The sequence below is a fragment of the Dryobates pubescens genome, chromosome 15, assembly GCF_014839835.1.
Source record: "Dryobates pubescens isolate bDryPub1 chromosome 15, bDryPub1.pri, whole genome shotgun sequence".
Classification (NCBI taxonomy): domain Eukaryota; kingdom Metazoa; phylum Chordata; class Aves; order Piciformes; family Picidae; genus Dryobates; species Dryobates pubescens.
Genome location: NC_071626.1, coordinates 25937745 through 25962693, shown reverse-complemented (window position 1 = coordinate 25962693; position 24949 = coordinate 25937745). Strand labels below are relative to the sequence as shown.

Here is a 24949-nt window from a genome sequence, read left to right as displayed (position 1 = left end):
TAGCAAACTTGTAGGTCTGGAGTGATAACAAGAGCTTCCTTGTTGCCTGTGCAAGTAGTAGTCATGTGCAAGCTCTCACATTTCCTATGACTCTTTAAACTGACCTCAAGAAACTCCAGAGCTCAAGAAACTACACTTTTACCACCTGAAGGCCAGAGGTCACTGCTTTCTCAAAACTGGGAAAAAGTTCATAGGATGTTAGGGACTGAAAGGGACCTCTGGAGATCTTTGGGTCCCAGTCTCTTTGTCACTTCACCTGCTCGTTGCCTGGCATGGCTTTTTAGCTCTGCTCTGTGGCCAGAGCTGCAGATGGTGGCCACACCATAGGCACAGCAGCAGCCAGCTCTGATCACGGGCTCAGAGGATGTTAAGGGTTGGAAGGGACCTGTGGAGATCTCTTAGTCCAACCCCCTGCCAGAGCAGGACCAGAGAATCCAGCACAGGTCACACAGGAACACATCCAGACAGGGCTGGGAAGGCTCCAGAGAAGGAGACTCCACAACCTGGGCAGGGCTCTGGCACCCTTAGGTTGTCTGGAATCTTTTTCTCCCACTGTGACTTCTGACAGACTTTCCCATTGTCAGGGCAGTAATGAACAGTGTGTCCATGAACAGAGCTGAGAGTGATGGTATAAAACCTGTTAATCTGTGTGAGAAGGCTAAGCTGTTCCAGTAGATAAGAGCAATAGATTGCCTTTCCTAGGGGAAGTTTTACTGCAGGTTTTTCTATAGCAGTCTTTGCCTATGTGAGCTGACTGTTGTGGACTGTATTCAGGCAACTTACTAAATGCAAGTTGATTTGCTTGCTTGTTTGGTTAAACTTTTGTGCCATCCCTGTAAAAAAAGTGGGATTTTAATGTTAAACTTATTCAGTGGCAGGCACTGTGCAGCTGGGCTCTAAAGGGTTCTTGCTGTTGTTTGCACTGCTGCTGGAAGTCTTGGGGTTTGGCATTAAACCTTTGCATCCCAACCAAAGCACACTCTGAAATTCTTGTTTAGATGATGATTAGGCCACACCTCGAGTCCTGTGTCCAGTTCTGGGCCCCTCAGTTTAGGAAGGAGGTTGACTTGCTGGAAGGTGTCCAGAGAAGGGCAACAAAGTTGGTGAGGGGCTTGGAACACAGCCCTGTGAAGAGAGGCTGAGGGAGCTGGGGTTGCTTAGCCTGGAGAAGAGGAGACTCAGGGGAGACCTCATTGCTCTCTACAACTACCTGAAGGGAGGTTGTAGACAGGCAGAGGTTGGTCTCTTCTCCCAGGCAACCAGCACCAGAACAAGAGGACACAGTCTCAGGCTGCACCAGGGGAGGTTTAGGCTGGATGTTAGGAAGAAGTTCTACACAGAGAGAGTGATTGCACATTGGAATGGGCTGCCTGGGGAGGTGGTGGAGTCACCATCACTGGAGGTGTTCAGGAGGAGACTTGATGGGGTGCTTGGTGCCATGGTTTAGTTGATTAGGTGGTGTTGGATGATAGGTTGGACACGATGATCTTGAAGGTCTCTTCCAGCCTGGTTTATTCCATTCCATTCTATTCTGTTCCATTCTATCTCTCCCTGGAACTGTGTTGCCTGCATCTCTGTACAGTGTGATCTCATTAAGCCTAATTTCTACCTCTTTTTTTTCCCCTTCTTGTCTCTCACTTACCGCAAAAGAATTGGGGAGAACTTCCCCAAATAAGGTGACTCTGGATGGAGCAGTACCACTGTTTTCTTCTGGCCATTGTCACTTGTCCTACAGGTTTAGGTTGATTCTCTGGTACCATTCTAATGGAGAGGGTCCAGAGGAAGGCCACAAAAATGATCAGGGGCTTGGAGCAGCTCTGCTCTGAGGGAGGCTGAGGGAGTTGGGGGTGTTCTGCCTGGAGAAGAGAAGGCTCTGGGGTGACCTAATAGCAACCTGCCAGTAGCTGAAGGAGGCTACAGGAAGGCTGGAGAGAGACTGTTTGCAAAGGTCTGCAGGGACAGGAGCAGGGCCAATGGCTTCAAAGTGGAGCAGAGCAGCTTGAGATTGGATGTGAGGAAGAGGCTCTTTACCATGAGGATTGTGGAACACTGGCACAGGTTGCCCAGGGGTGTGCTTGAGGCTCCTTCCCTGGAGGTATTGAAGGTGAGGCTGGACAGGGCTGTGGGCAACCTGATCTAGTGGAGGATGTCCCTGCTGAGTGCAGAGGGGGTTGGACTGGATGAGCTGTGGAGGTCCTTCCAACCCAGCCCATTCTGTGTTCCTGCAACTCAGAATTTACACTTGTGTAGCTTTAACATTCTCTGAATTTGAAAAGAGGGTAGGATTGGAATGGAAAAGCTTGTGTGGCATTTCCATAGAGACAAGTGCCCAGACCTCCTAGAGTGTAAGCATACAGAAACCACCAGTTCTGCTTTGTGTGAAAGTCTGATCATAGGCAGTGCTGCCCAGGTGCAGCAGCAGAATGGCAGCTGATGGTTGCACCAGGTTAGCTTGTTGCCAGTGGTGAGGGGACTTGGTTAAAGATGCTCTGAAATGCTCTGAAGGTTTCACAGAATTACTTAGACAAATTTTGAGAGTGCTTTTACAAGAAAATGAGTAGATTAGATGATGTAAAAGAACATCTGAATCATTCATTGGTCAAAAGAGCTAGCTAGAGATTCAAGGTAGAGGAGGGGAGATTGAGATTGGATGTTAGGAAGAAGCTCTTCCCCATGAGGGTGGTGAGAGACTGGCACAGGTTGCCCAGGGAGGTGGTGGAAGCCTCATGCCTGGAGGTTTTGAAGGCCAGGCTGGATGTGGCTGTGAGCAACCTGCTGTAGTGTGAGGTGTCCCTGGCCATGGCAGGGGGGTTGGAACTGGTTGATCCCTGAGGTCCCTTCCAACCCTGACAATTCTGTGATTCTGTGAACTTTGACTCTGATAATGATTGAGAAAGCACAAAGGTGAAAATAACTCCAGAAGCACTTGGTTTAGGATATCCCATACCTCATTAAAGGTGACACTATCAGTCCTTCTGGGCTGCAATTTCTTGCAGGTCCTATTAGGCAATGAAGGATATTTACATAATGGGTTTCCCTTTTGAAAAAGTGAAATGGCTGAGAACAGGTCCTGAAGGCTGTACTTGGCTGTGCTCACAGGATCAGGGTTGGAGGAGACCTCTGGAGATCCTGCCAGAGCAGGACCAGAGACTCCAGCACAGGTCACACAGGAACACATCCAGACAGGGGTGGAAAGGCTCCAGAGAAGGAGACTCCACAACCTCTCTGGGCAGCCTGCTCCAGGGCTCTGGGACCCTTACAGTCAAGAAGTTCCTCCTCATGCTGAGGTGGAACCTCCTGTGCTGGAGTTTCCATCCTTTGCCCCTTGTCCTATCCCAGGGCACAAGTGAGCAGAGGCTGTCCCTGTCCCTCCCTTCCTGACCACCAGCCCTCAGCTATTGATAGACATTGATCAGATCCCCTCTCAGTCTTCTCCTCTCCAGACTAAACAGCCCCAGGGCTCTCAGCCTCTCCTCCCCAGGCAGTGCTGCAGTCCCTTCATCATCCTTGGAGCCCTGTGTTGAACTCTCTCCAGCAGATCCCTATCCCTCTGGAACTGGGGAGCCCAGAACTGGATGCAATGTTGTTCTACCTTTATTCTTGAATTCCTGATAGAAGAAATGAGAGAATTTGGTCATCCTAAGCCCCAAAAGGGCTTGTCACAGTGAAGACTTCACAAAAATGTGCCTTCTGAGCAGAAAAAGTGGCATCTTCCCCTTCACTCATTGTCTGAGGAGCTGGAGGTCAATAGACTCCTTCAGATTTCCAGGTGAAACCTGGCCTTGGAGTTGCTCTATGGTATGGATTTGCAGCTTTGATGAAGCACAGGTTAGTGTTCTCTCTAGTGGGATGTTACAGGAAGGAGCTGAGAGAGGATGGATGTTCCAGCAGGGCACTCATTTTGCCTGCTTAGCAAAAAAAAGGCCTAAGAAGCTGACTGCTAATTTTGCTGTTTAATGGCAGGAAGGAGATAGTAAAATCAATCCCATTTTCTGGCAGTAATCTAGACTATATATGATGTGAATTCTTTTTATCACTAAAAGAAGCTCAGTAATGATTTGTTTGTAGGCACATTGCCCAAATGTAAAGATTTTGGACTGGTTCATAAATAGCTGTGCTCTTCAGGCTTCAGAGTCTGTTCAGATGTAATCCTTCTCTTCAGTCTAAAAATGGGAGTGTGTGGAGGGGGGGAGCTGAGCATCTTTTGGCTTTGAGTCACTGGGCAGGCTGCAATGAGTACAGGCTTTGATTCTGTGAGGGACCTTTCTTCCTTCAGTCCACCCAGTTTTGTAAATTGAGGGTTACTAATTTGTCCATCCCATTCCAGCTCATCCCTGGGGGTGGATGGAAAGTTGACCATGAGCCAGCAATGTGCTCTGGTGGCCAAGAAGGCTGAGGGCATCCTGGGGTGGATTAGAAGGGCTGTGGTTAATAGGTTGAGAGAGGTTCTCCTTCCCATCTACTCTGCACTGCTGAGGCCACAGCTGGAATATTGTGTCCAGTTCTGAGCCCCTTAGTTCAAGAAGGACCTCAGGGAACTGCTTGAAAGAGTCCAGCACAGAGCTGGGTGCTGGGAGAGAGGATTCCAGGGTAGCTAAAAGACACAGCAGTTCTTGTCTCAAGCATTCTGGAACTTAAGCACCAGCCTTGCTTTCTGTAAGGCATGTTCTTGGAAATGAAGATCTCTTTGGTTTGCAAAGTCATGCAGCCCATAATAAAAACCTTACCCAGACTTCCATGGCAGGGAGCCTGGAGGTGAGGAGGAAGTTCTTCCCATGAGAGTGGTGAAGCCCTGGAATGGGTTGTCCAGGAAGGTGGTTGGGGCACCGTCCCTGGAGATGTTTAAGCCCAGGCTGGATGAGGCTGTGGCCAGCCTGATCTAGTGTGGGGTGTCCCTGCCCATGGCAGGGGGGTTGGAACTAGATGATCCTTGTGGTCCCTTCCAACCCTGACTGATACTATGACTTGGTTGAGCTTTAAAGGTCTTTCCAACTCAGACCTTTTTATGTTTGGATGACCTTGAATTAATTATTCATTGTAGTGAAAGCTGAGAATCCTAAGCAGAATGATGCATTAGTAGAAAAAGGCAGTAAAATGGACAGTGTGGGAAGTAATGGCAGTGAATGTTGTTGAGTCAGAATGAACCTCAAGTTATTGTTTATTAATAGGCTTTCTGGTCCAACAGGATGTGTGCCTATTTTAGGAGGCTATTAACCCTACTTACATCTTGGTGTCGCCTGGTACCTTTCTCAGTGGAGTTAATGGAATATTCAGAGTCACAGAATTGTCAGGGTTGGAAGGCACCTCAGGAAGCATCCAGTTCCAACCCCCCTGCAATGGCCAGGGACACCTCATACTACAGCAAGTTGCTGACAGCCACATCCAGCCTGGCTGCAAACACTTCCAGGGATGAGGCTTCCACCACCTCCCTGGGCAACCTGTGCCAGGCTCTCACCACCCTCATGGGGAACAACTTCTTCCTAACATCTAATCTAAATCTCCCCTTTTCTAGCTTGGATCCATTCCCCCTAGGACTGTCACTCCCTGACACCCTCAAAAGTCCCTCCCCAGCTTTCTTGTAGCCCCCTGCAGATCCTGGAAGGCCACAATTAGGTCTCCTCAGAACCTTCTCTTCTCCAGACTGCACAGCCCCAACTCCCTCAGTCTGTCTCCATGTGAGAGCAGCTCCAGCCCTCTGCTCATCCTCGTGGCCCTTCTCTGGACACTTTCCAGCACCTCCAGATCCTTCTTGTAATGGGGTTTATTTTATTCTTGCAATAATCCAGGCAGTGAGAGTGTATTTAGTACTTGTGTCTCATACTGATGTAGGATCTGGCTAAAGCTGCTCAGTATTTATATCAATCACCTGCTGCAAAATGGGAAAGCATTGCCCACACGTCCTCAGCAGGGATGTTGGCTGGAATGATAAACAAAGACAAACTGCCAGTGCAAGGGGCGTGGATTTCTGTGTGCAGAGACTCAGCTAGTCCATCAAGGTGTCCTAGTGGGGACAGATGAGAGGTCATAGACAAAATGTGAAGGATGTGTGTGTTCACCTAACAGAGATCTGAATTCTGGGTAAGCAAAAACCAGGCAAAAACTCTGTGTGGTGAGGGGGGTGTCTGAAAGATGAAGCTTCAGTGTCTACTGCAAGCCTCTGCTACAAAGGCAAATAGCAGCATGTCATTTCTCTCTTTAAACCCCCAAATAGTGAAGAATTGAGCTAGGAGAGGCCTCCTTTCTTTATTCAAAATCCAATATTCTGTGCAGCTTGTTCAGTTGACTTGGGGACAGAAATGGTAAGGCATGGCTGCAAGGAGAGGTTTGTATGTGGGACACATGCAGAGCCAGATCTGCTCTCAGGACATTAACATGAACATTACTGCTCATAATTCATAGACAAGATATGTGAGGTGATATTCTAGATTGGCAGCCACTTTGGAAGGCATTGTTGATAAGCAATCCTGGGTTTAAAGATTGTTATCTTTGGTAGGGGAAGGGGGTGGGGAGGGAAGTGTTGTGATCTGTTTGACAGTTGATTCAATGAGCCAAAAGCGTGTCCAGGTGGCCAAGAAAGCCAGTGGCATCCTGGCTTGGATCAGAGACACTGTGGCCAGCAGGGACAGGAGGTGATCATTCTCCTCTACTCTGCACTGCTGAGGCCACACCTTGAGTGCTGTGTTCAGTTCTGGGCCCCTCACTACAGGAAGGATATTTGAGGGGCTGAACAGTGTCCAGAGAAGAGCAACAAGGCTGGAGAAGGGCCTGGAGCCCCTGGGCTATGAGCAGGGTTTGAGGGAGCTGGGGGTGTTCAGTTTGGAGAGGGAGGAGGCTGACAAGAGACCTCATTGCTCTCTACAACTCCCTGAAGGAAGGTTGGAGTGAGGAGGGGACAGCCTCTGCTCCTTGGTGGCAAGAGACAGGAGCAGAGGAAATGGTTCCAAGCTTTGCCAGGGGAGGTTCAGGCTGGATGCTGGGAAATATTTCTTCCCAGAGAGGGTTCTCAGACACTGGAATGGTCTGCCCAGGGCAGTGCTGGAGCCACCATCCCTGGAGGTGTTTAAGCAGTGTGTGGAGCTGGTGCTTAGGGACATGGTTTAGTGCTGACCCTTCAGTGCTGGGTGGAAGGTTGGACTGGATGAGCTTGGAGGTCTCTTCCAGATGGATGTTCTCTGTGATCTGGGGGCCAGTCTCCATGCAGCTTGAGTGTCTTTCTTGCCTTGGTGCTGAGGTGCTTGGCAGCTTTCTGCATCAAGCCTGAAGGGAGCAAATGGCTTGTCCTGGAAGCTGAAGCATGGATTGGTATCTCTGATGGGCTTTGAGCATTGTAGGAGGCAAATAGGAATGTAGAACTTTTGCAGCCCTTCCCTGATGGGGTTTTTGAGGTTTTCCTAACTGGAAAGCTGGAGTCTGTCATATGTGATGTGATGTGATGTCATGATGTGATAAATCAAGACTGGCCAGTTAACTACCAGGCCTTGTTCCAGTAATGTTGTTGTTGGTAGGTAGCAGCTGAAGAGGCAGGCTCAGTGTTCTCTTTTGTTCTTATCTCTCAGTAGCCCCTGGCAATGTGGATGCTCTTCAGTATTTGAATTTTGCTTGAAACTCTGATGTCTGTGGTTGCTTTCTTTTGATAACTTGCTTTTGTCTTAACTGGCAAGTTGCATGCTACTTTCTGAAATGCCTGGAAAGTCAAACAGCTGAGGGAATGCCCCCTGCTGAATTACAAGCTGAACAGGAGTGACCTTCAGATTTGAACTAAAACTTGAGGTGAAACATTTGTAACAAGGTGAATGGATTCCTCTGCTTGCCTTTGACCATCCTAAAATGTCAGATGTGTTGTAGAGGCATCGAGGCAGGCATGGGGGATACTGGCATGTAGGAAGTAGCCTGGAGAAGAGGAGGCTCAGGGGTGACCTCATTGCCCTCTACAACTACCTGAAAGGTGGCTGTAGACCGGAAGGGGTTGGTCTCTTCCCCCAGGCAACCAGCACCAGAACAAGGGGACACAGTCTCAAGCTGTGCCAGGGGAGGTTTAGACTTGAAGTGAGGAGAAAGTTCTTCACCAAGCGAATTGTTCATCATTGGGATGTGCTGCCCAGGGAGGTGGTGGAGTCACCATCCCTGCAGGTGTTCAAGAGGGGATTGGATGTGGCACTTGGTGCCATGGTCTAGTCATGAGGTCTGTGGTGCCAGGTTGGACTCGATGATCCTCGAGGTCTCTTCCAACCTTGGTGACACTGTGAAGTAATCCTTCCCTACGTGTGGGCAGGCTGCAAGCCTCAGACTTCCTATCTAGCTTTACTGCAGTGTACCTTAGAGAAGAGCACTGCTTCTTCCAGACCTGCTGAAAACCTGTGCAGAATGGAGGAGCCATATGAGCTGTTCTCAGACACCTCAGGAGTTTTCTTTTGCTGGTTCTTTTGAATTCCCTCCCCGGTGCCATCCAAGGCAAGAAGGCTTCTTTCTTTGCCAAGACCTCAAGTGCTAGTTTTGCATGGGAAGCATCCACCTTTCTCTGTTTATCTTAATACAAAGCATTTTCTCTTATTTACTTTTTTTCTCTCCCCCCACCACAGTGTTCTGAAGAGAATAAACACAATGATGAATCACCTCAAGAAGATGAAGGCTTTATGGGTATGTCACCTCTCCTGCAAGCCCACCATGCTATGGAGAGAATGGAAGAGTTTGTGTGTAAGGTAAGGGCACGTGGAAACTGCTGAAGTGGTTTCCTTTCTCAGTAAGCTCTAGTGGGCACCACACTATACCTCCAGCAAGTGTGCTACTAATGTGGGAGAGCAGGTACACACCAGCCCTAAATGCACATCTCTTGTTCTAATTAGTAGCAGGATCTCAGTCTGTCATAGATTAATAAATTGTGAAGCATGGAACAATAGGGAACACAAATGAGACTCTGTAGCTGATGGTGCAACTGAGGAGGCTCTCTTGAGAAACACCTGTGAGTGCAAAACAGAATAAAAGCCTTCTGCTTCAAGGAAGTTGCACTTAAGAGAGCATTTTTTCCAGGCTTGTTCAGACTTGAAACTATTTTGTGTTTCCAGCACCATTTGAATCCACTGTAGAATAAGATTTATCCCTTAGTTTCAACACAGCCTTCTTTTCTTTTCAAGTCTCTCTTAAGTCAATCTATTGTAGATTGTGTAACTGCTGACCTTGGCTCAACTTTTTGTTGCTTTTTCAAGCCATGGGATTGTTATCAGTGGCTGGCCCCTCCTCCTGTGGTGGAAGGAGTGCTGCTCCCTGATACACTCGGTTCATAAACCCAGCAGGAACATCTGCTGTTTTGTACAGGGGCACCCTAGTTGCTTGGTCATCTTTTGTGTGAGGGTTGTGGGGGTTTTTTGTTTTGTTTTTGTTTGGTTAGTTGGTTTTGTGGTTGGTTGGTTGGTTTTAATATGCAACTTTTCTCCCCCTTTTAGATGTTAAGCAGGGCAGATTGTGTGACATGAATTTGCTCCTGCTGTTCCTACCTTAATTCAGATGTTTGATTCATGAAGCGAGCCAATTATTCTCTTACGTAATGCATTTCAGAAGACAAATCTTTAACCAGGTCGATTATTCTGATTAGTTTTATTTTTTCCTTCCATGAAGGAGTGTGGAGAGTTGATGTAAAAAATTCTGGGCTCCTGCTGTTGAAACTGAAATAAGAATGTAGCTCTCTGAACTTAGTGTTTCAGGAGTCTTCAGTCTCGCTGCTGTATTGCTAGCCAGCCGACAAGCCCAAGGAACCCTGCAGAAACAACCCCGGTACATAAACCAATCCCCTGATAACCTTCTGCTTGGCAGTGCTGCTCCTGAGGCCAGACTGAGGACCACATGTATCTTCTGTTACTGCACACCACCTGTGCACACTTCATTTCATTTGGAACCAGCTGCAAGAACAGATGTGTGCACATACACTCTCCCTTTAAAGAAGAAATCTTAAGGCATTAGGAGTTATGGATCTGTTGCCTTAACTGCTGTGCCTCTGTTTGCTTGGGGAACATGGGAGCATTTGGGTTTCTTTTCTTTCCAGTCTGGATAAGGGATTGAATGCTTCTCACTGAACTCTTGCCACTTCTGGCCCATAGTAGTGCCGATGGGGTAGCTCTTTTGCTGGGCTGTCCCTAATGTGTCATCGGATTGGCTTGTGCTTGGAAGAACAGGCTCTGACTTGGTTAGTTCTTGGAGAGAGCTAGGTGGAGGTTTCTTCAACAAAATGGAAAGGATGAAGTGTGAAAATAGGAATGTGAATTAAATGCTTTCCCTTCTTTAGCAGGAAAACACCCCAACAGCTTTTCTAGTCAAATGAAATGCTGAAGTATCTCTGGTGGTGCAGCTCAACTTCATAATGACAGTGTTTTGAACAGGGGACAGTGACTTAAGCATTGTATTTCAGATGTAAAGGCTTCTCCCAAGAGATGTCCCAGTCAATCCCTTTCTGTGGAAAGTACTCATAGAGTAACACTTCCTACATGTTCTGACTTTTGGCATACATCAGTGGAACTCAGTTCCCTGCATTTAACTAGAATCTTCCACCTTGTAGGTCTGGGAGGGCCGATGGAGAGTCATCCCCCACGACGTTCTGCCTGACTGGCTGAAGGACAATGACTACCTGCTGCATGGACACAGACCACCCATGCCTTCTTTCCGGGCTTGTTTCAAGAGTATCTTCAGAATACATACAGAGACTGGTAACATCTGGACACATCTGCTAGGTATTTCCAACTTGCCCTAGTGCTAGCTGGCTTCATTGTTCTCTTTCTTTGAGCGTGAGCTAGGAAGGGGTGCAGGGTGGTCAGCATTACCATTCCACTTGCAACCTGTTAAATTAACAGCTGGGCATCCCTCCTCTCATTTTATCTCCTCAGAGCTGGATAGGACTTCCTTAATTATGTCATTTGAATTCAAATTTCCTGATGGTTAAGAAATGAATGATAGATGTGTATTTTTTCCCCCAAGTGTGTAGGTGTTAGTTGAGGTCATGTTGTCTCTTGACACTGGAACACACTCGAGGTGGTTTTCAGTTTGCAAGGAGCCTTGGAGGGAAAGGATTTCTTTGAACAATGCCCTTCTCTCTTTACATTTTGCAACAGATCATAGGATCATAGAATTGTCAGGGTGGTTAAAGGACTTCGATGACACCCAGTTCCAACCCTCCCACCATTGCCAGGGACACCTCACACTACAGCAGGTTGCCCAGAGCCACATCCAGTCTGGCCTTACAAACCTCCAGGGATGAGGCTTCCACCACCTCCCTGGGCAACCTGTGCCAGTCTCTCACCACCCTCATGGGGAAGAACTTCTTCCTAACACCCAATCTGACTCCCCATTTCTAGTTTTGCTCCATTCCCCCCAGTCCTATCACTCCCTGACACCCTCAAAAGTCCCTCCCCAGCTTTCTTGTAGCCCCCTTCAGATCCTGGAAGGCCACAATTAGGTCACCTCGGAGCCTTCTCTTCTCCAGACTGAACAACCCCAGCTCCCTCAGATGTTTTTGTTGTTCTAGAATGTCCAACTAGTTGTTAGGCATCTTGCAAAATAAATGAAAACACAGAGTCTATGCAGGTTTGTGTTGCATCAGAGCCAGAACAGTGGCTGGAATACATAGCTGAAGTAGGGCAGGGGTTTATTCTGCCTGTGTGCTGCTTGTTGTCGTGTGACTCCCATGCTGAGTGCTCTTGTACATGAAAGTCACTCTTGTAGAAGGAAGAGCTTCTGGTGTGCATGAACCTGACACCTTTCTGCATTGCTGGTTTTCAGGATGTGTGTTCTTCCTGTGTCTGGGAATCTTCTACATGTTCCGGCCAAACATGTCCTTTGTAGCACCTGTGCAGGAGAAAGTGGTTGTTGGATTGTTCTTCTTGGGAGCCATACTCTGCCTCTCCTTCTCATGGCTTTTCCACACAGTTTATTGCCACTCAGAAGGTGTTTCCCGGCTCTTCTCCAAGTAAGTGCCTAAGGGGACAGAGTAGGCCAAATAGGAACCAGGTGGGGAAGCATGGTTGGGGTTTATGCCTGCAGCCCCGGTCTAGGAGTTGCTCATTGCTTGACTGCATATACTATGGAATACAGTTGAGAAGAGATTCAATGCAGCTGCTTCCAATGATTGATTGTTTCAGCTTGGGTTTTTGTGCTGTCATTTTAGTCTCAGTGCTCCTGCATTTTCTGCTGTTGGGCAGGTAGCACATGCATCCTGCTGCTGGAAGTAATACACCTAGAGCTTAGTTGTAGGACTTGGAATTTTTAATGCAAGTGTCACTTGTCATTTTAACTCTTCTGAGTAACTTTGAATCCTAAGACTTGGTCTTTTGGTTTTATTCCACACTTCTTTTTGGCTGGCTGGTAAATACATTGTGTTCCTGAAATTCACTCAGCCTAGGAGTGTGTCATCTGCAAGACCACCTCTAAAGTAACGCAGCACTTCAGATCCCCTGCTGAAAACCCAACCCCCATCATGTTTTGCAGAAGCATGTTGTCAGGCTGTGGTGAAAAACCAAAGGCTGTAGGAATTCCCTTTTTTCACTGGTGTATAGAACAACAGTGTGGTTGAAAAATGGTGACATTATTCCCCAGCGGTCATCTGACGCCTGACTAACTCCTGCTCATCAGATGCTAAAGCATTTGTGTTGGCTGTGCCCCATTTTTGTGTTCAGAGGACTCTTGTGCTGATTTTTTTATCCTCATCTGAAGCTTTAATCTGAGTTTCTTTCAAAAAAGGTTTGGTATCAAGGTTACTGAGTGCATTGGTGATGACTCCAAACAAGGCATTGCTAGCTGTCTGCCTATTGCTGAAGGAGGGCATTGGTTGCTGTCTGTAAGTTGCAACAGTGAGAGTAACTTAATTTTGCAGTGAGAAGCAGGCAGAGTGATCTGGAGAGTGTTGGTCCAAAGTTTGCATTTCTTAGAACCTGGTAATTTTTGTCTCCCCTCTAGACCCTGATAGGTTTTTTGGTCTCCCCTCTAGAACCTGATAGGTTTTTTGGTCTCCCCTCTAGAACCTGATAGGGTTTTTTTTGTCTCCCCTCTAGAACCTGATTGTTTTTTGTCTCCCCCTAGGTTGGATTATTCTGGCATTGCACTTCTCATAATGGGCAGCTTTGTACCATGGCTCTACTACTCCTTCTATTGCAACCCTCAGCCCTGCTTCATCTACTTGATTGTGATTTGTGTCCTGGGCATCGCAGCCATAATTGTCTCACAATGGGACATGTTTGCAACCCCTGAATATCGGGGTGTAAGGGCAGGTAAGACCTGAAGTTGGCTGGTTTACTTCTTGACTGCCATTCCTCATTCCTGCTTGCCACTTTGAGTAACTGTCTTGAGAAAGACTTAAGAGAGCTTAATTTTTATAGAGCGCTAACATTCTGGGATTGGAACTTGGTAGGTTTTCTTTCAGCATCTATTATAGCCAACTTGGATGCACAGCTAAGGGCTGGTGCCAGTCCTGGAAGTGCATTCCTGGAAGGGACAGTAACACAGGCAGTTAGGGAAGGTAGTGCAAAATTGTTTTTAGCTAATCTAGCAACTTTGCTCTCAAAAAAATGACTGACTGCTTGCTGTGTGTATGTGTACTTCTGCTGTTTGTCTTGGCTTTGTACTAGTAGGCTCAGGCACTAGCAAATCATTGAATGATTGAATTAATCTGAATGATTTGCCTAGATAATAGACATATTTAAGGCAGTGCCCAGTTTTCCTCTTCCCATGATCAAAAGAACAAAGCCAGATTTGATTTCACATTCTGAGGTTTGAAGCAAGAGAAAGCTTTAAAGGGCATCTGTGGAAGGTGCACACAGCTGGGTGTTTCTTGTTACTTAACCTGCATGTGCTGTCTACAGTAAGTCTAGATTTCTTGGATGAGCTATGGATGTCCCTTCAGGGAGTTCAGCCTTCCAAACTTAAAATGCTGGCTGTGACATGGTTATTCCCCACCCCTGCAGGCGATCTTAACAGGATTTATGTAGTTGCTGCTCAATTTCAAATGCATAAACCACGTCTCATACATGGCAGAGCAGATGAGCCACAGATGCTCCTTTTCTGTTTCCTAGGACCACTTGTGCAATATATGGTGATAGCCTCTTTGTCTCTCCTTGTTGTCTGGCTCTGGAGAGAGGCCATGGGCAAGTGAGACGTAGTTCGTGTAGCCTTAGTGCCCTCTACAGCCCAAGATGTGTAACTGCACCTTAGAGCCGCAGATACAATCAGTACACGAAATGCTTCAGTATCTGCCAGAGGAGCTTCTGGTATGAAGGAAGTCTGGACGTTCTCAAACTTCCTTTCCATTAAACAACTTCTGGTGACCTCCACTTCCAAGGTCTTTCACCTTTCTGCTGCTTGAGCAAGCACTGAATTTGTCTTCCCCTAGCTTTTGTGTTTTCGTTGTTGCCCTTTACCTCCACTGTGTTCAAACCTGACTCTCCCACGTTTTCTTTACCTCCCAGGAGTATTTCTAGGTCTGGGTCTTAGTGGGGTTATTCCCACCCTGCACTTTGTCATCTCTGAGGGGCTCCTGAAAGCAGCCACAATGGGGCAGATAGGCTGGCTGGCACTCATGGCATGCCTGTACATCACTGGTGCTGCACTATATGCTGCCCGCATCCCGGAGAGATTCTTCCCTGGCAAGTGTGACATCTGGGTGAGTCTACAGAACGGCTCCATGAGGAGACCACCGTCAAAGCTGGTTGCCCTTGAGGCTGGAGGATGTTCTGTCAATGTTTTCTTATTGCAAATATCAAACTGCTGCACCAGGAGGTCTAAAGGAGCCATACAACTGTGGGCTCTCTAAACCCAGCTTACCTGGTGCCTCTCTTGCTGTGCTACTGCCAACTGGCTGGTCTGAGGTAACTCCTGGTGTGCAAATTCCCACCAGCACATGTACTAGAGAGCTTTTGTGAGTGGGTGAGCAACTTTGCCATCCTTTCTGTGTGTATGTGTTGAGGATCCTGCAGACACACATCTTACCCTGCTTCAGTGCAGAGCAGTGCGTGGTTACTTCTCTGACATTCAGTGTGCTCTCTGAGATCTTCACCATGTCTGGCTCCTCATCTTGTACAGACAGTGAAGGTGCTGGATAGAGATGACAGACTTTGGAGGGATCTCTGGCCTAGGAGCAGAGAAAGTGAGGTGGGCAGGTGGGGGAAGCTTGGAATGAGGGAAAGCATCATGAAGACTTTAGGGAGGCAAAGCATGTGGAGAAAATGTAAAGAAAGAAATAAGGTGGAGTAAGAAGAGAGGGAGGTGTGTGTGTGTGTGTGTGTGAGAGAGAGAGAGAGATCTGCTGATGATAGGATGTGGTGGGTTGAAACAGCCCCAACTAATTTGAGAGAGTTACACCCCCCCCCAAAAGAAAACCCACCAATTGCCAGACTAGCTCAGTGGGATGGAAGCAACTGAAGCTCTATTTACAAGCACAGCTACAATCCAGAAATGTGGAATGCAATGAATATGTACAAAATAGACAATAGTTACATGGATTTACAAGAGCCCCCCCCTGGACAAAACCAGGGGGTTACCAGTAGCTTCCCCCTCCTGGAAAAGGGAAAGAGGAGAAAGCAGAGAGTAGGCTGTTAGTACATAGCCACAACAAAGAAATGCAGCCAAGGTCAGCAAGCTAGCAGAAGCAACCAGCTAAGATGGGCTAGAGCAAAGAGAGTTAGTTTACACAACTAACTTTATGTTACCAGACCAATGGGGTTATTTAGAACTTAGCATTGTTTTCTCTTTGACATCCAATGGTAATTTATTTACATTCTATCACTTTCTACTCAACAGCTGTGGAAAATTTCCTAGGCATCAGCCTAAAACTGCCACACAGGAGCAGGCTGGGCTTTAATCCACAGCTTGGAGAACTTTGCAGCTTGGGATGGGCTGCCCAGGGAGGTGGTGGGGTCAATGTTCACAGGCTCACAGGATGTCAGGGCTTGCATGGGACCCAAAGAGATCATTGAGTCCAACCCTCCTGCCAGAGCAGGACCGTACAATCTAGCTCAGGTCACACAGGAACACATCCAGACAGGCCTTGAAAGTCTCCAGAGGAGACTCCACAGCCCCTCTGGGGAGCCTGTTCCAGTGCTCTGTGACCCTCACAGTGAAGAGTTTTCCCCTTGTGTTGAGGTGGAACCTCCTGTGCCGCAGCTTACATCCATTGCTCCTTGTCCTAAGGAGGTATCACAGTATCACTAAGGTTGGAAGAGACCTCGAGGATCATCGAGTCCAAGCTGTCACCACAGACCTCATGACTAGACCATGGCACCAAGTGCCACATCCAATCCCCTCTTGAACACCTCCAGGGATGGGGACTCCACCACCTCCCTGGGCAGCACATTCCAATGACGAACAACTCGCTCGGTGAAGAACTTTCTCCTTGCCTCCAGCCTAAACTTCCCCTGGCGCAGCTTGAGACTGTGTCCTCTTGTTCTGGTGCTGGTTGCTAGAGAGAAGAGACCAACTCCCTCCTGGCTCCAACCACCTTTAAGAAAAGCCTGGATGAGGCACTCAGTGCCACGGTCTGGTTGATTGGCTAGGGCTGGGTGATCAGCTGGACTTGATGATTTTGGAGGTCTCTTCCAAGCTGGTCGATTCTGTGAGGCACTGCTGGGTGTTCCTGTGTACTTCAGCTGAAGGTGTGGCTGTGCTGCAGGCAGGGTGGGGGGAAGGTGGAGCGCCCCAGCCTGAACACTGTGTTTTCTTTTCCCCCAGTTCCACTCCCACCAGCTGTTCCACGTCTTTGTCGTGGCCGGTGCCTTCGTGCACTTCCACGGGGTGTCCAACCTGCAGGAGTTCCGCTTCACCGTGGGAGGAGGCTGCACAGAGGAGGATGGGATGCAGTAAAGCCCCCAGCCCTCAGCCCGAGGCGGGAACCAAACCCCTGCGGCTGAAGCCTTACAGCCTGGCGAAACGAAGGCCTAAGAAGAATCCAAGTTTCAGCTGCTGGAGCGCTGGGGGCTTCATGGGAATTCTGACTAACCAAGAGAAATTCTATACCTCAAAGCAATGGAATGAATCAATTTGAAGACCAGGAAATTCTGAAAACCCTAATTTATTCTTGGGATCTACAGATTGAGCTGCAGAGGACCCTTTCCAAATCAGCTTCTGTTCCAATGCCATATTTATTTGTAGGATGGGGGAGGGAGAGCTTAGCAGGTTCCTTTTTTCCCCCCACTTTCCCCCCCCCCTTTTCCCCCCCCCTTTTCTTCCCCCTTTTTCCCCCCCTTTTCTTCCCCCTTTCCCCCCCCTTTTCTTCCCCCCTTTTCCCCCCCTTTTCTTCCCCCTTTCCCCCCCCTTTTCTTCCCCCCTTTTCCCCCCCTTTTCTTCCCCCTTCCCCCCTTCCACCCTTTTTTCCTTTCCCCCCCCTTTTTTTCCTTTCCCCCCCCTTTTTTTCCTTTTCCCCCCTTTTTTCCTTTTCCCCCCTTTTTTCCTTTTCCCCCCTTTTTTTCCTTTTCCCCCCCTTTTTTTCCTTTTCCCCCCTTTTTTTCCTTTTCCCCCCTTTTTTTTCCTTTTCCCCCCTTTTTTCCTTTTCCCCCCTTTTTTTCCTTTTCCCCCCTTTTTTTCTTTTCCCCCCTTTTTTTCCTTTTCCCCCCTTTTTTTCCTTTTCCCCCCTTTTTTCCTTTTCCCCCCTTTTTTTCCTTTTCCCCCCCTTTTTTTCCTTTTCCCCCCCTTTTTTTCCTTTTCCCCCCCTTTTTTTCCTTTTTCCTCCCTTTTTTTCCTTTTTCCCCCCTTTTTTTCCTTTTTCCCCCCTTTTTTTCCTTTTCCCCCCCTTTTTTTCCTTTTTCCCCCCTTTTTTTCCTTTTTCCCCCCTTTTTTTCCTTTTCCCCCTTTTTTCCTTTTCCCCCCTTTTTTTCCTTTTTCCCCCCTTTTTTTCCTTTTTCCCCCCTTTTTTTCCTTTTTCCCCCCTTTTTTCCTTTTCCCCCCTTTTTTCCTTTTCCCCCCCTTTTTTCCTTTTCCCCCCTTTTTTCCTTTTTCCCCCTTTTTTCCTTTTTCCCCCTTTTTTCCTTTTTCCCCCTTTTTTCCTTTTCCCCCCTTTTCCCCCCTTTTCCCCCCTTTTCCCCCCTTTTCCCCCCTTTTTCCCCCCTTTTCCCCCCCTTCCCCCCCCTTTTTTTCCCCTTTTTTTTCCTTTTCTTTTTTTTTTCCCCTTTAAAAAAAAAAGTTAATTTTTTTCTTTCCTTTTTAAAAAGAGAAAAAAAAAAACCAACAAAAAAGGAAGTTAAATTTCTATCCTCTTGGAGGGTCTGGGAGTTGATTTTAGATGCTCTTTTGGGAGATGAAAAAAACAAAACCAACAAAAACAAAACAAAGACAAAAAAAGAAACTGTAAATAAGATTTCTAACTTTCTGTTGAAATAAGATTTCTATAAATGTTTTAAACAAGGGGTGAGGGAGGGGAGAGGGTTTTTTTGTAAAGGATGCAACATGCAAGTACCACACACTGTTTTCAACTTTGCACAAAACAAATGATCGCAGGAGGACCAGGTAAAATTCCCGGGAGTGAGAGGTGTTGGCCCTGGAGGTTGGTTTTGTTTGGGCTGCTTTGGTGTTCCTGGTGGCCTCTGTACCCTGGGCAGCCTGGGGTCCTGAGCAGCGCTCGCAGTAGGGTTGGGTATTCATCAACTTGTCATCCAGGTCACGCTGTTAGCAAGGTTTATTTACCCAAGTAACTTGAGAGATGCATCTGCACCCTGCCTAAACGTGTGGGACAGCTGCCTCCCTGGCTGGTGTGGCCTGTGTAGTTCTGGGCATGCACTTCAGCCTGTGGCCTGTGTAGTTCTGGATCTTGCACTTCAGCTGGTTTGGTTCCCATCAGGTGGAGCGGAGCACGGTGGGAGAGCTGCACGTGTAATGGCAAACAGTCCAACTCCATCAGTGCCTGCCTGTACCCAAAGGCTTCCATCGAGTAGCTGGTTGCCATTTGCAGCCCTGCTCTGTTCTGTCTGAACAGATGATGGTAACACACTTGTCAAAGGGTAGCTGAACATGTGAGGGGAAACAGAGGTGAGGTTGAAGTGGACTGGAAAGAGGAAGCTGTGCGCTCCAGGACTTGGAGTTAACAGCTCCTGCAGACCTCAAGCTCGTTACCTTCTCGTGTGTCAGGCTCCATATGCCAAGGGGAGCTTGCAGGTTTTTCTTTTTAAGATTAAAATCCACAACCAGCCCAGTGCAGGTCCAGCTTTTTGGGTTTTTTATTTCAAATGTGATTTTCCCTTAGGTCTGCTTCCCATCTCTGCTTTAGCAATGGGCCTGCTGGTATCCCTTAAACCCCAAAGTAGGAGTTCAGTTGGATTGCTGAGGAGCAGACACACCTCCTGTGTAATTGATGTAGCTTGATCTTTGGAGCCCAGTCAGAAGCCAGACTTGAAGGAGAATCTTTGGAGTCGTAAGATGAAATGGAAGGCTTTGTTTGTTATGGCACAGGTATGGCTCGGAGCGTTCAGCTGGAAATTCAGAGCAATTACCTCTCACAGATGAGTTAAACAGCTCATGCAATGCTGCATTTCACGTGGAAGGAAGGGGAAAGGTAGCTTTTTTTGGTGGTTGTTGTGGTCATTGGGGTTTTCTTTGTTGAGACTTCTGCAAGTTTGAATTTTCATCCTTCAAGAGAAAAAAGGGGACTGCAAAGATCCATACCCTGGTTATCACAGAGTGCTCTTTAGGGGGAGTTACTTTGCCTAACAGGCTCAAGTAGAAGCAGAAGGCCTTTATAAAGTAAGCAGAGTACTGAGGCTTGGCCCCTCTGAGGGAGTCCTTGTAAAGCCTCAGGGAGCAAGGGCAGCTGCAGCCTGTGGGCTCAGAGGGGCCTGTTCTCAGTAGCGTTTCTGCACTGCGTGCCTGCTTGTCACAGGTCTAAATGTCTGGTACTGAAACGAAGCAAAGAGCAGTATTAACGTGGATGTAAGGGCTAATAGCGCTGGCATCCCCACCAGAGACAGGCAGGAGGTGCACTGGTGTCTGAGAAAAGCCTGGCACATATCAGAATCCAAGCTGTCTGTGAGGCCCCTCGGGGATACCTCCGTAAGAGCCGCAGCCGAGGCGGCAGGCTCCACCCTGACTCGTCCCGCGTTCACTCCTCGCAGGGTGATTGCAACCTGGTCCTACACAGCACAGAACTAGTACAGAAACACAGTACTCCACCTGCTCCTCTTAACCCAGTCAGTCTCTGCGTTCCAGAACTTTGTGTGTTCCAATAAAAACAACCTAGCTGTGCACATTTCTGTAGCTCTTGCTGAGAACTCTTCCCAGGTTGGCACCTGAATGCCTTACTCTCAGCAGTCAGAGGCTTGCTTGCTCTGTGTGCAGGTTATTGCCATAGAATAGTTAGGACCTACAGCTTCTTTCCTTCCCCATTAAATAGTGGCCTTGTTCAGTATATTTCTTTTTAAGAATTGCTTACTGTTGGAAGCAATGAAGCACATTCTGGGGTTTTGATGGCTGGGGACTCTGGTGATGGTTCCATGTGAGATGGGATCTTATTACTTGCTGTATTCTTAACTTCTGCTAATAAAAGAACCAAATGGACTGTTGTCTAGTTTGAGTCTATCCATGCTGTGGGTGAAGCTTGAAAGAATCCCTGGTGCTTTCTGCCTTCTTCCTGCTTCCAGGCAACATTCTGTAGCTAAAAGGCTTCTGCTGATGCAGAAAACAAGCTGATTCCTAAAGGCTTGCTTATGCACAGACCTTCAGCTGTCTAGTTGGAGGCCTGTCACTCAGGGGTCAGTACTGGGACCAGTACTATTCAATACATTCATCAACGCCCTGGATGAGGGCACAGAGAGCACTGTCAGCAAGTTTCTTGATGACACCAAAATGGGAGGAGTGGCTGCCACAGGAGGGCTGTGCTGCCATTCAGCCAGACCTGGACAGGCTGAGAGCTGGGCAGGGAGAAACGGAGTGAAATTCACAAGGGCAAAGGTAGAGTCTTGCACCTGGGAAAGAACAACCTCATGGAGCAGGATAGGTCAGGGACTGACCTGCAGGAGAGCAGTGAAGGGGAAAGGGGCCTGGGGGTCCTGCTGGATGGGAGGTTGACCATGAGCCAGCAATGTGCTGTGGTGGCCAAGAAGGCCAATGGCATCCTGGGGTGGATTAGAAGGGCTGTGGTTAGTAGGTTGAGAGAGGTTCTCCTGTCCCTCTACTCTGCCCTGGGGAGGCTGCACCTGGAATATCATTATGTACAATTCTGAGCCCCTCAGTTCAAGAAGGACCTTGGGGAACTGCTTGAAAGAGTCCAGCACAGAGCCACAAAGATGATGAAGGCAGTGGAACATCTTCCTCAGGAGGAGAGCCTGAGGGAGCTGAGGGCTCTGCAGCTTGGAGAGGAGGAGCCTGAGGGTGACCTCATTCATGATGATAAAGCTGTGCAGGGTGAGTGCCCAGAGGCTGGAGCCAGGCTCTGCTGGGGGATGCCCAAGGACAGCACAAGAGGCAGTGGTGGAAGCTGAGGCAAAGGAAGTTCCATGGAAACAGAAGGAAAAGTTTTTTCCCTGTGAGGATGACAGGAGCCTGGCACAGGCTGCCCAGGGGGGTTGTGGAGTCTCCCTCTCTGGAGATATTCCAAACCCCACCTGGATGTGTTCCTGTGTGATCTGCTCTAGGTGCTCCTGCTCTGGCAGGGGGGTTGGACTGGATGAGCTTTTGAGGCCCCTTCCATCCCTGAACATTCTGAGACTCTGTGGAAGGATGCTTGCTATGTGCCTCCTGGAGCAAAAGGCCGTGGCTGGGGGTAGTTTGTGCAGCTGAAGCATTGTTCTGCTGTATGGCATCATCCTCTTGGTGCCTGTCATTCCCCTCAGGTACCTACCTGATCCTGCCGTCACATTTCAATGCTGTCTGCTGCATTTAAACATCACAGCAGACAAAGGTGTCCGTGGACTCTGCTGCCTCTTAATTACAGTGCTAATTTTGAAGGAGATTTGTTTGTCCAATGTCTAGACTTGTAATTTGATGCCCACTGGGGTTGCCAGGAGGGGCTGGCAGTGGCGTGGGGGAGGGAGGCGTTAGGCGTGCCTCCTGCCGCCGCTTCGTTAAGCTGCTTGTCTTCAGAGTTCCCCTGGCACACAATAGTTCCAAGCATGCAGGCAACTGACAGCCTGGGACAGCAAACATGCCCTGCTCCACGTCTGTTTGCTTTTGACCTCTGCCATAGTTTAAACTGAGGACAAAGCTAAGCTTCATCTTTTGCACTGCAAAGGTGAGCTGAAGCCACGCTGTAGAGAGGGAGCAACAGAGCTGCAGGTTGGGCTTGTGGCTGGCTGGCCTGGCTGAGCTCTCCATCCCCTAAGCCTCCAGCAGGAACAGTGTGGCCAGCAGGAGCAGGGAAGTCGTTCTGCTCTGTACTCAGCACTGGTTAGGCCACACCTTCAGTCCTGTGTCCAGTTCTGGGCCCCTCAGTTCAGGAAAGATGTTGAGGTGCTGGAAGGTGTCCAGAGAAGGGCAACAAAGCTGGGGAGGGGTCTGGAGCACAGCCCTGTGAGGAGAGGCTGAGGGAGCTGGGGTTGCTTAGCCTGGAGAAGAGGAGGCTCAGGGGAGACCTCCTTGCTCTCTACAACTCCCTGAAGGGAGGTTGTAGCCAGGTGGGGGTTGGTCTCTTCTCCCAGGCAAGCAGCACCAGAACAAGAGGACACAGTCTCAAGCTGTGCCAGGGGAGGTGTTTTCTAGGAAGAGACTGGATGAGGCACTTGGTGCCATGGTTTAGCTGATTAGATGGGCTGGGTGATAGGTTGGACTTGATCTCAAAGGTCTTTTCCAACCTGGCTAACTCTGTATCTGAGTTCTGTGCTTTCAGAAGGCTGGAGAAGAGGAGGCTCAGGGGAGACCTCATTGCTCTCTACAACTGCCTGAAGGGAGATTGTAGCCAGGTGGGGGTCAGGCTCTGCTCCCAGGCACCTTGTGCCAAGAGCACAAGGAGGAGAGGGCATGGCCTGAAGCTGTGCCAGGGGAGGTTTAGGTTGGATGTTAGGAAGCACCTCCTGATGGGAAGGGGAATTAGAGACTGGAATGGACTGCCCAGGGAGGTGGTGGAGTCGCTGTCCCTGGAGGTGTTTAATAAAAGCTTGGATGTGGCCCTGATGGCAGGGTTTAGCTGATGTGGAGGTCATAGGCTGGACTTGATCTCAGAGGTCTTTTCCAGGCTCAGTGATTCTGTGACTCATCACTGCTCCTCAGCTGCCAGCAAACATCTGTGAGCTGCCTGGGCAAAGTATGCCAACGTATGGCTCAGACTGAGCCTGGGCACTCGGAGCTGTGGTCTTCAGCTGTTACTTGAGTCAAGCTACCTGCTTTTCAGTGACTTGAAGAAGAGCCAGCACCACTGAGTGACTGTCTGAGGTCTCAGGATGGATTATTTCTTTATCTGTTTTAAAATGCAAAGCAAATCTTAAGGAGTGTAGAGAACTTTGGCATCAGATGACACCCAAAAGCTGCAATGAGTGAGTGTGAGTTGGGTTTATTCTGTTAAAGCTAAGCAGAGTGACACTTAAATGTTGTCTGGGCAGGTGAAATTTGTGCATCCTACCTCTTCTGCTTGTAGTCAGAGCTGTGCTTTGCCCTGCCCCAGGAACCACTTCCTTCACTCATTGCAAAGGGTAAACTTCAGAAGCCTGAGCAGGGATGGGAGCCCTGCAGCCAAGGTCTGTGTCTAAGGACACTGCCTGCTGCTTTGAGGAGCTGAAAATAAAGGTCTGATTGGGACAGAGGAGCTGAGGCTTTGGGTCAGCTGAAGCTGCTGGAGGCTTCCCTGCAAAGCTCAGTTCTTTTTTCCCTTTCTATTTCCATTTTACCCTAATGGCTGAAATTCTAACAGGCTGGCTTCCAGGAGTGCTGGGCACTGGTATGCTTTGAATAAGGCTTCCTGAAAAGGGGGGGGTTTAATTCCTGGGTCTGTACTGGACTCAGTGAAGAAGGGACACTGACCTGGTGCTTATGGTAGCCTGGAGTGTCTCTCACTTGGTCATCCTCAGCTGTTTTAACAATGAGCAGCACAGGCAAAGTGCATGATGAAAGCCTCTGCCTGGCATCACCTGGGCAGCACTGCAATGTACCTGGTGCCTTGCTCAGCCTCTTGTGCTCCCTGGGGAGGGCTGGCAGGAGGGGAGCTTAGCACTGCTGTGTGTGTGCAAGGGGGATGCTTTGCTGGCCTGAATTTACTCCTTGCATTTCCCAGAGCTTCACCTTTGCCATTCTCTCCTGTAGTGGTATCCAGGTGTGAACAACAGAGCTGTTGCTGCTTCCGAGCTGGGAGGTGTTTGTGGGGAGCTCACTTATTAACAGCTTCAGCTCTGTAGTGGCACAGAGATGGGTGCAGAGGCTCTTCATAGCTGGCATGAAAACTGAGCCAGCCCTCACTGTAAATGAGATGGGAAAATCCTGGCCTGGATGTGTTCCCAGAGCAGCAGTGTGTTTCTCTAGCAGAGGCAAGTGGCCCCCAAGCCAGCTCTGGGAGCTATCTTTTGTTTTCATCTCTGCCCAGGATCAACTTCTGCACCTGGTCTGAGGTTTGCCGCAGTGCTGGCTGGAGCTCAGCACCCTGAAGCTGGAGGGATAGTTGCAGCTGATGCCAGGCTGCAGGGCACAGGCTGTGTCAGAGGCAGGCTGGGGCAGCTCCACCATAGCAGGAGCAGCTGGGGCTGTGGGGAACAGCTGCTACAGGGAAAGGGGAAGGCATCCCTCCCGGGAGTGGGCAGCCGCTGCCACCACCTCCTGCCTGCTCCTGGCCGTGACAGCCAGCCTGGGATTGTGCCCTGGCTCCAGCCCAGCTTCCCTGTCCAACTGCCCGCAGGGGAAGCCAAGCTTGGTTCGCTGCCTTTGCTCAGGGAGCCTCCTGCCAGCTTTCAAAGCGACCCTGCGGCCCTCGGAGGGAAGGGGGGGCCGTGACAGCAGGCGGCCGTCCCTGCGGCCGGGGGGCTGGCTGCCCGCTGTTGAGGAAGGGCACTGCTGGTTCCGGGCCAGGCGCAGGAGCAGC

The 24949-nt window shown here is 48.9% G+C and overlaps 1 protein-coding gene across 3 annotated transcripts in view; it reads left to right on the top strand.

Moving 5' to 3' along the window:
- The window catches only part of ADIPOR2 (adiponectin receptor 2), a 67955-nt gene extending 50808 nt beyond the window's left edge, over positions 1 to 17147 (top strand). For all 3 annotated transcript variants that reach the window (XM_054167965.1, XM_054167966.1, XM_054167967.1), the window contains exons 3-8: positions 8580 to 8699; positions 10547 to 10718; positions 11764 to 11950; positions 13060 to 13247; positions 14442 to 14635; positions 16699 to 17147. In XM_054167965.1, coding sequence (XP_054023940.1) covers positions 8580 to 8699; positions 10547 to 10718; positions 11764 to 11950; positions 13060 to 13247; positions 14442 to 14635; positions 16699 to 16830 — 993 coding nt within the window. In that variant the 3' untranslated portion in view covers positions 16831 to 17147. The remainder of the gene's footprint in view (positions 1 to 8579; positions 8700 to 10546; positions 10719 to 11763; positions 11951 to 13059; positions 13248 to 14441; positions 14636 to 16698) is intronic.
- Positions 17148 to 24949: the final 7802 nt, after the last annotated feature.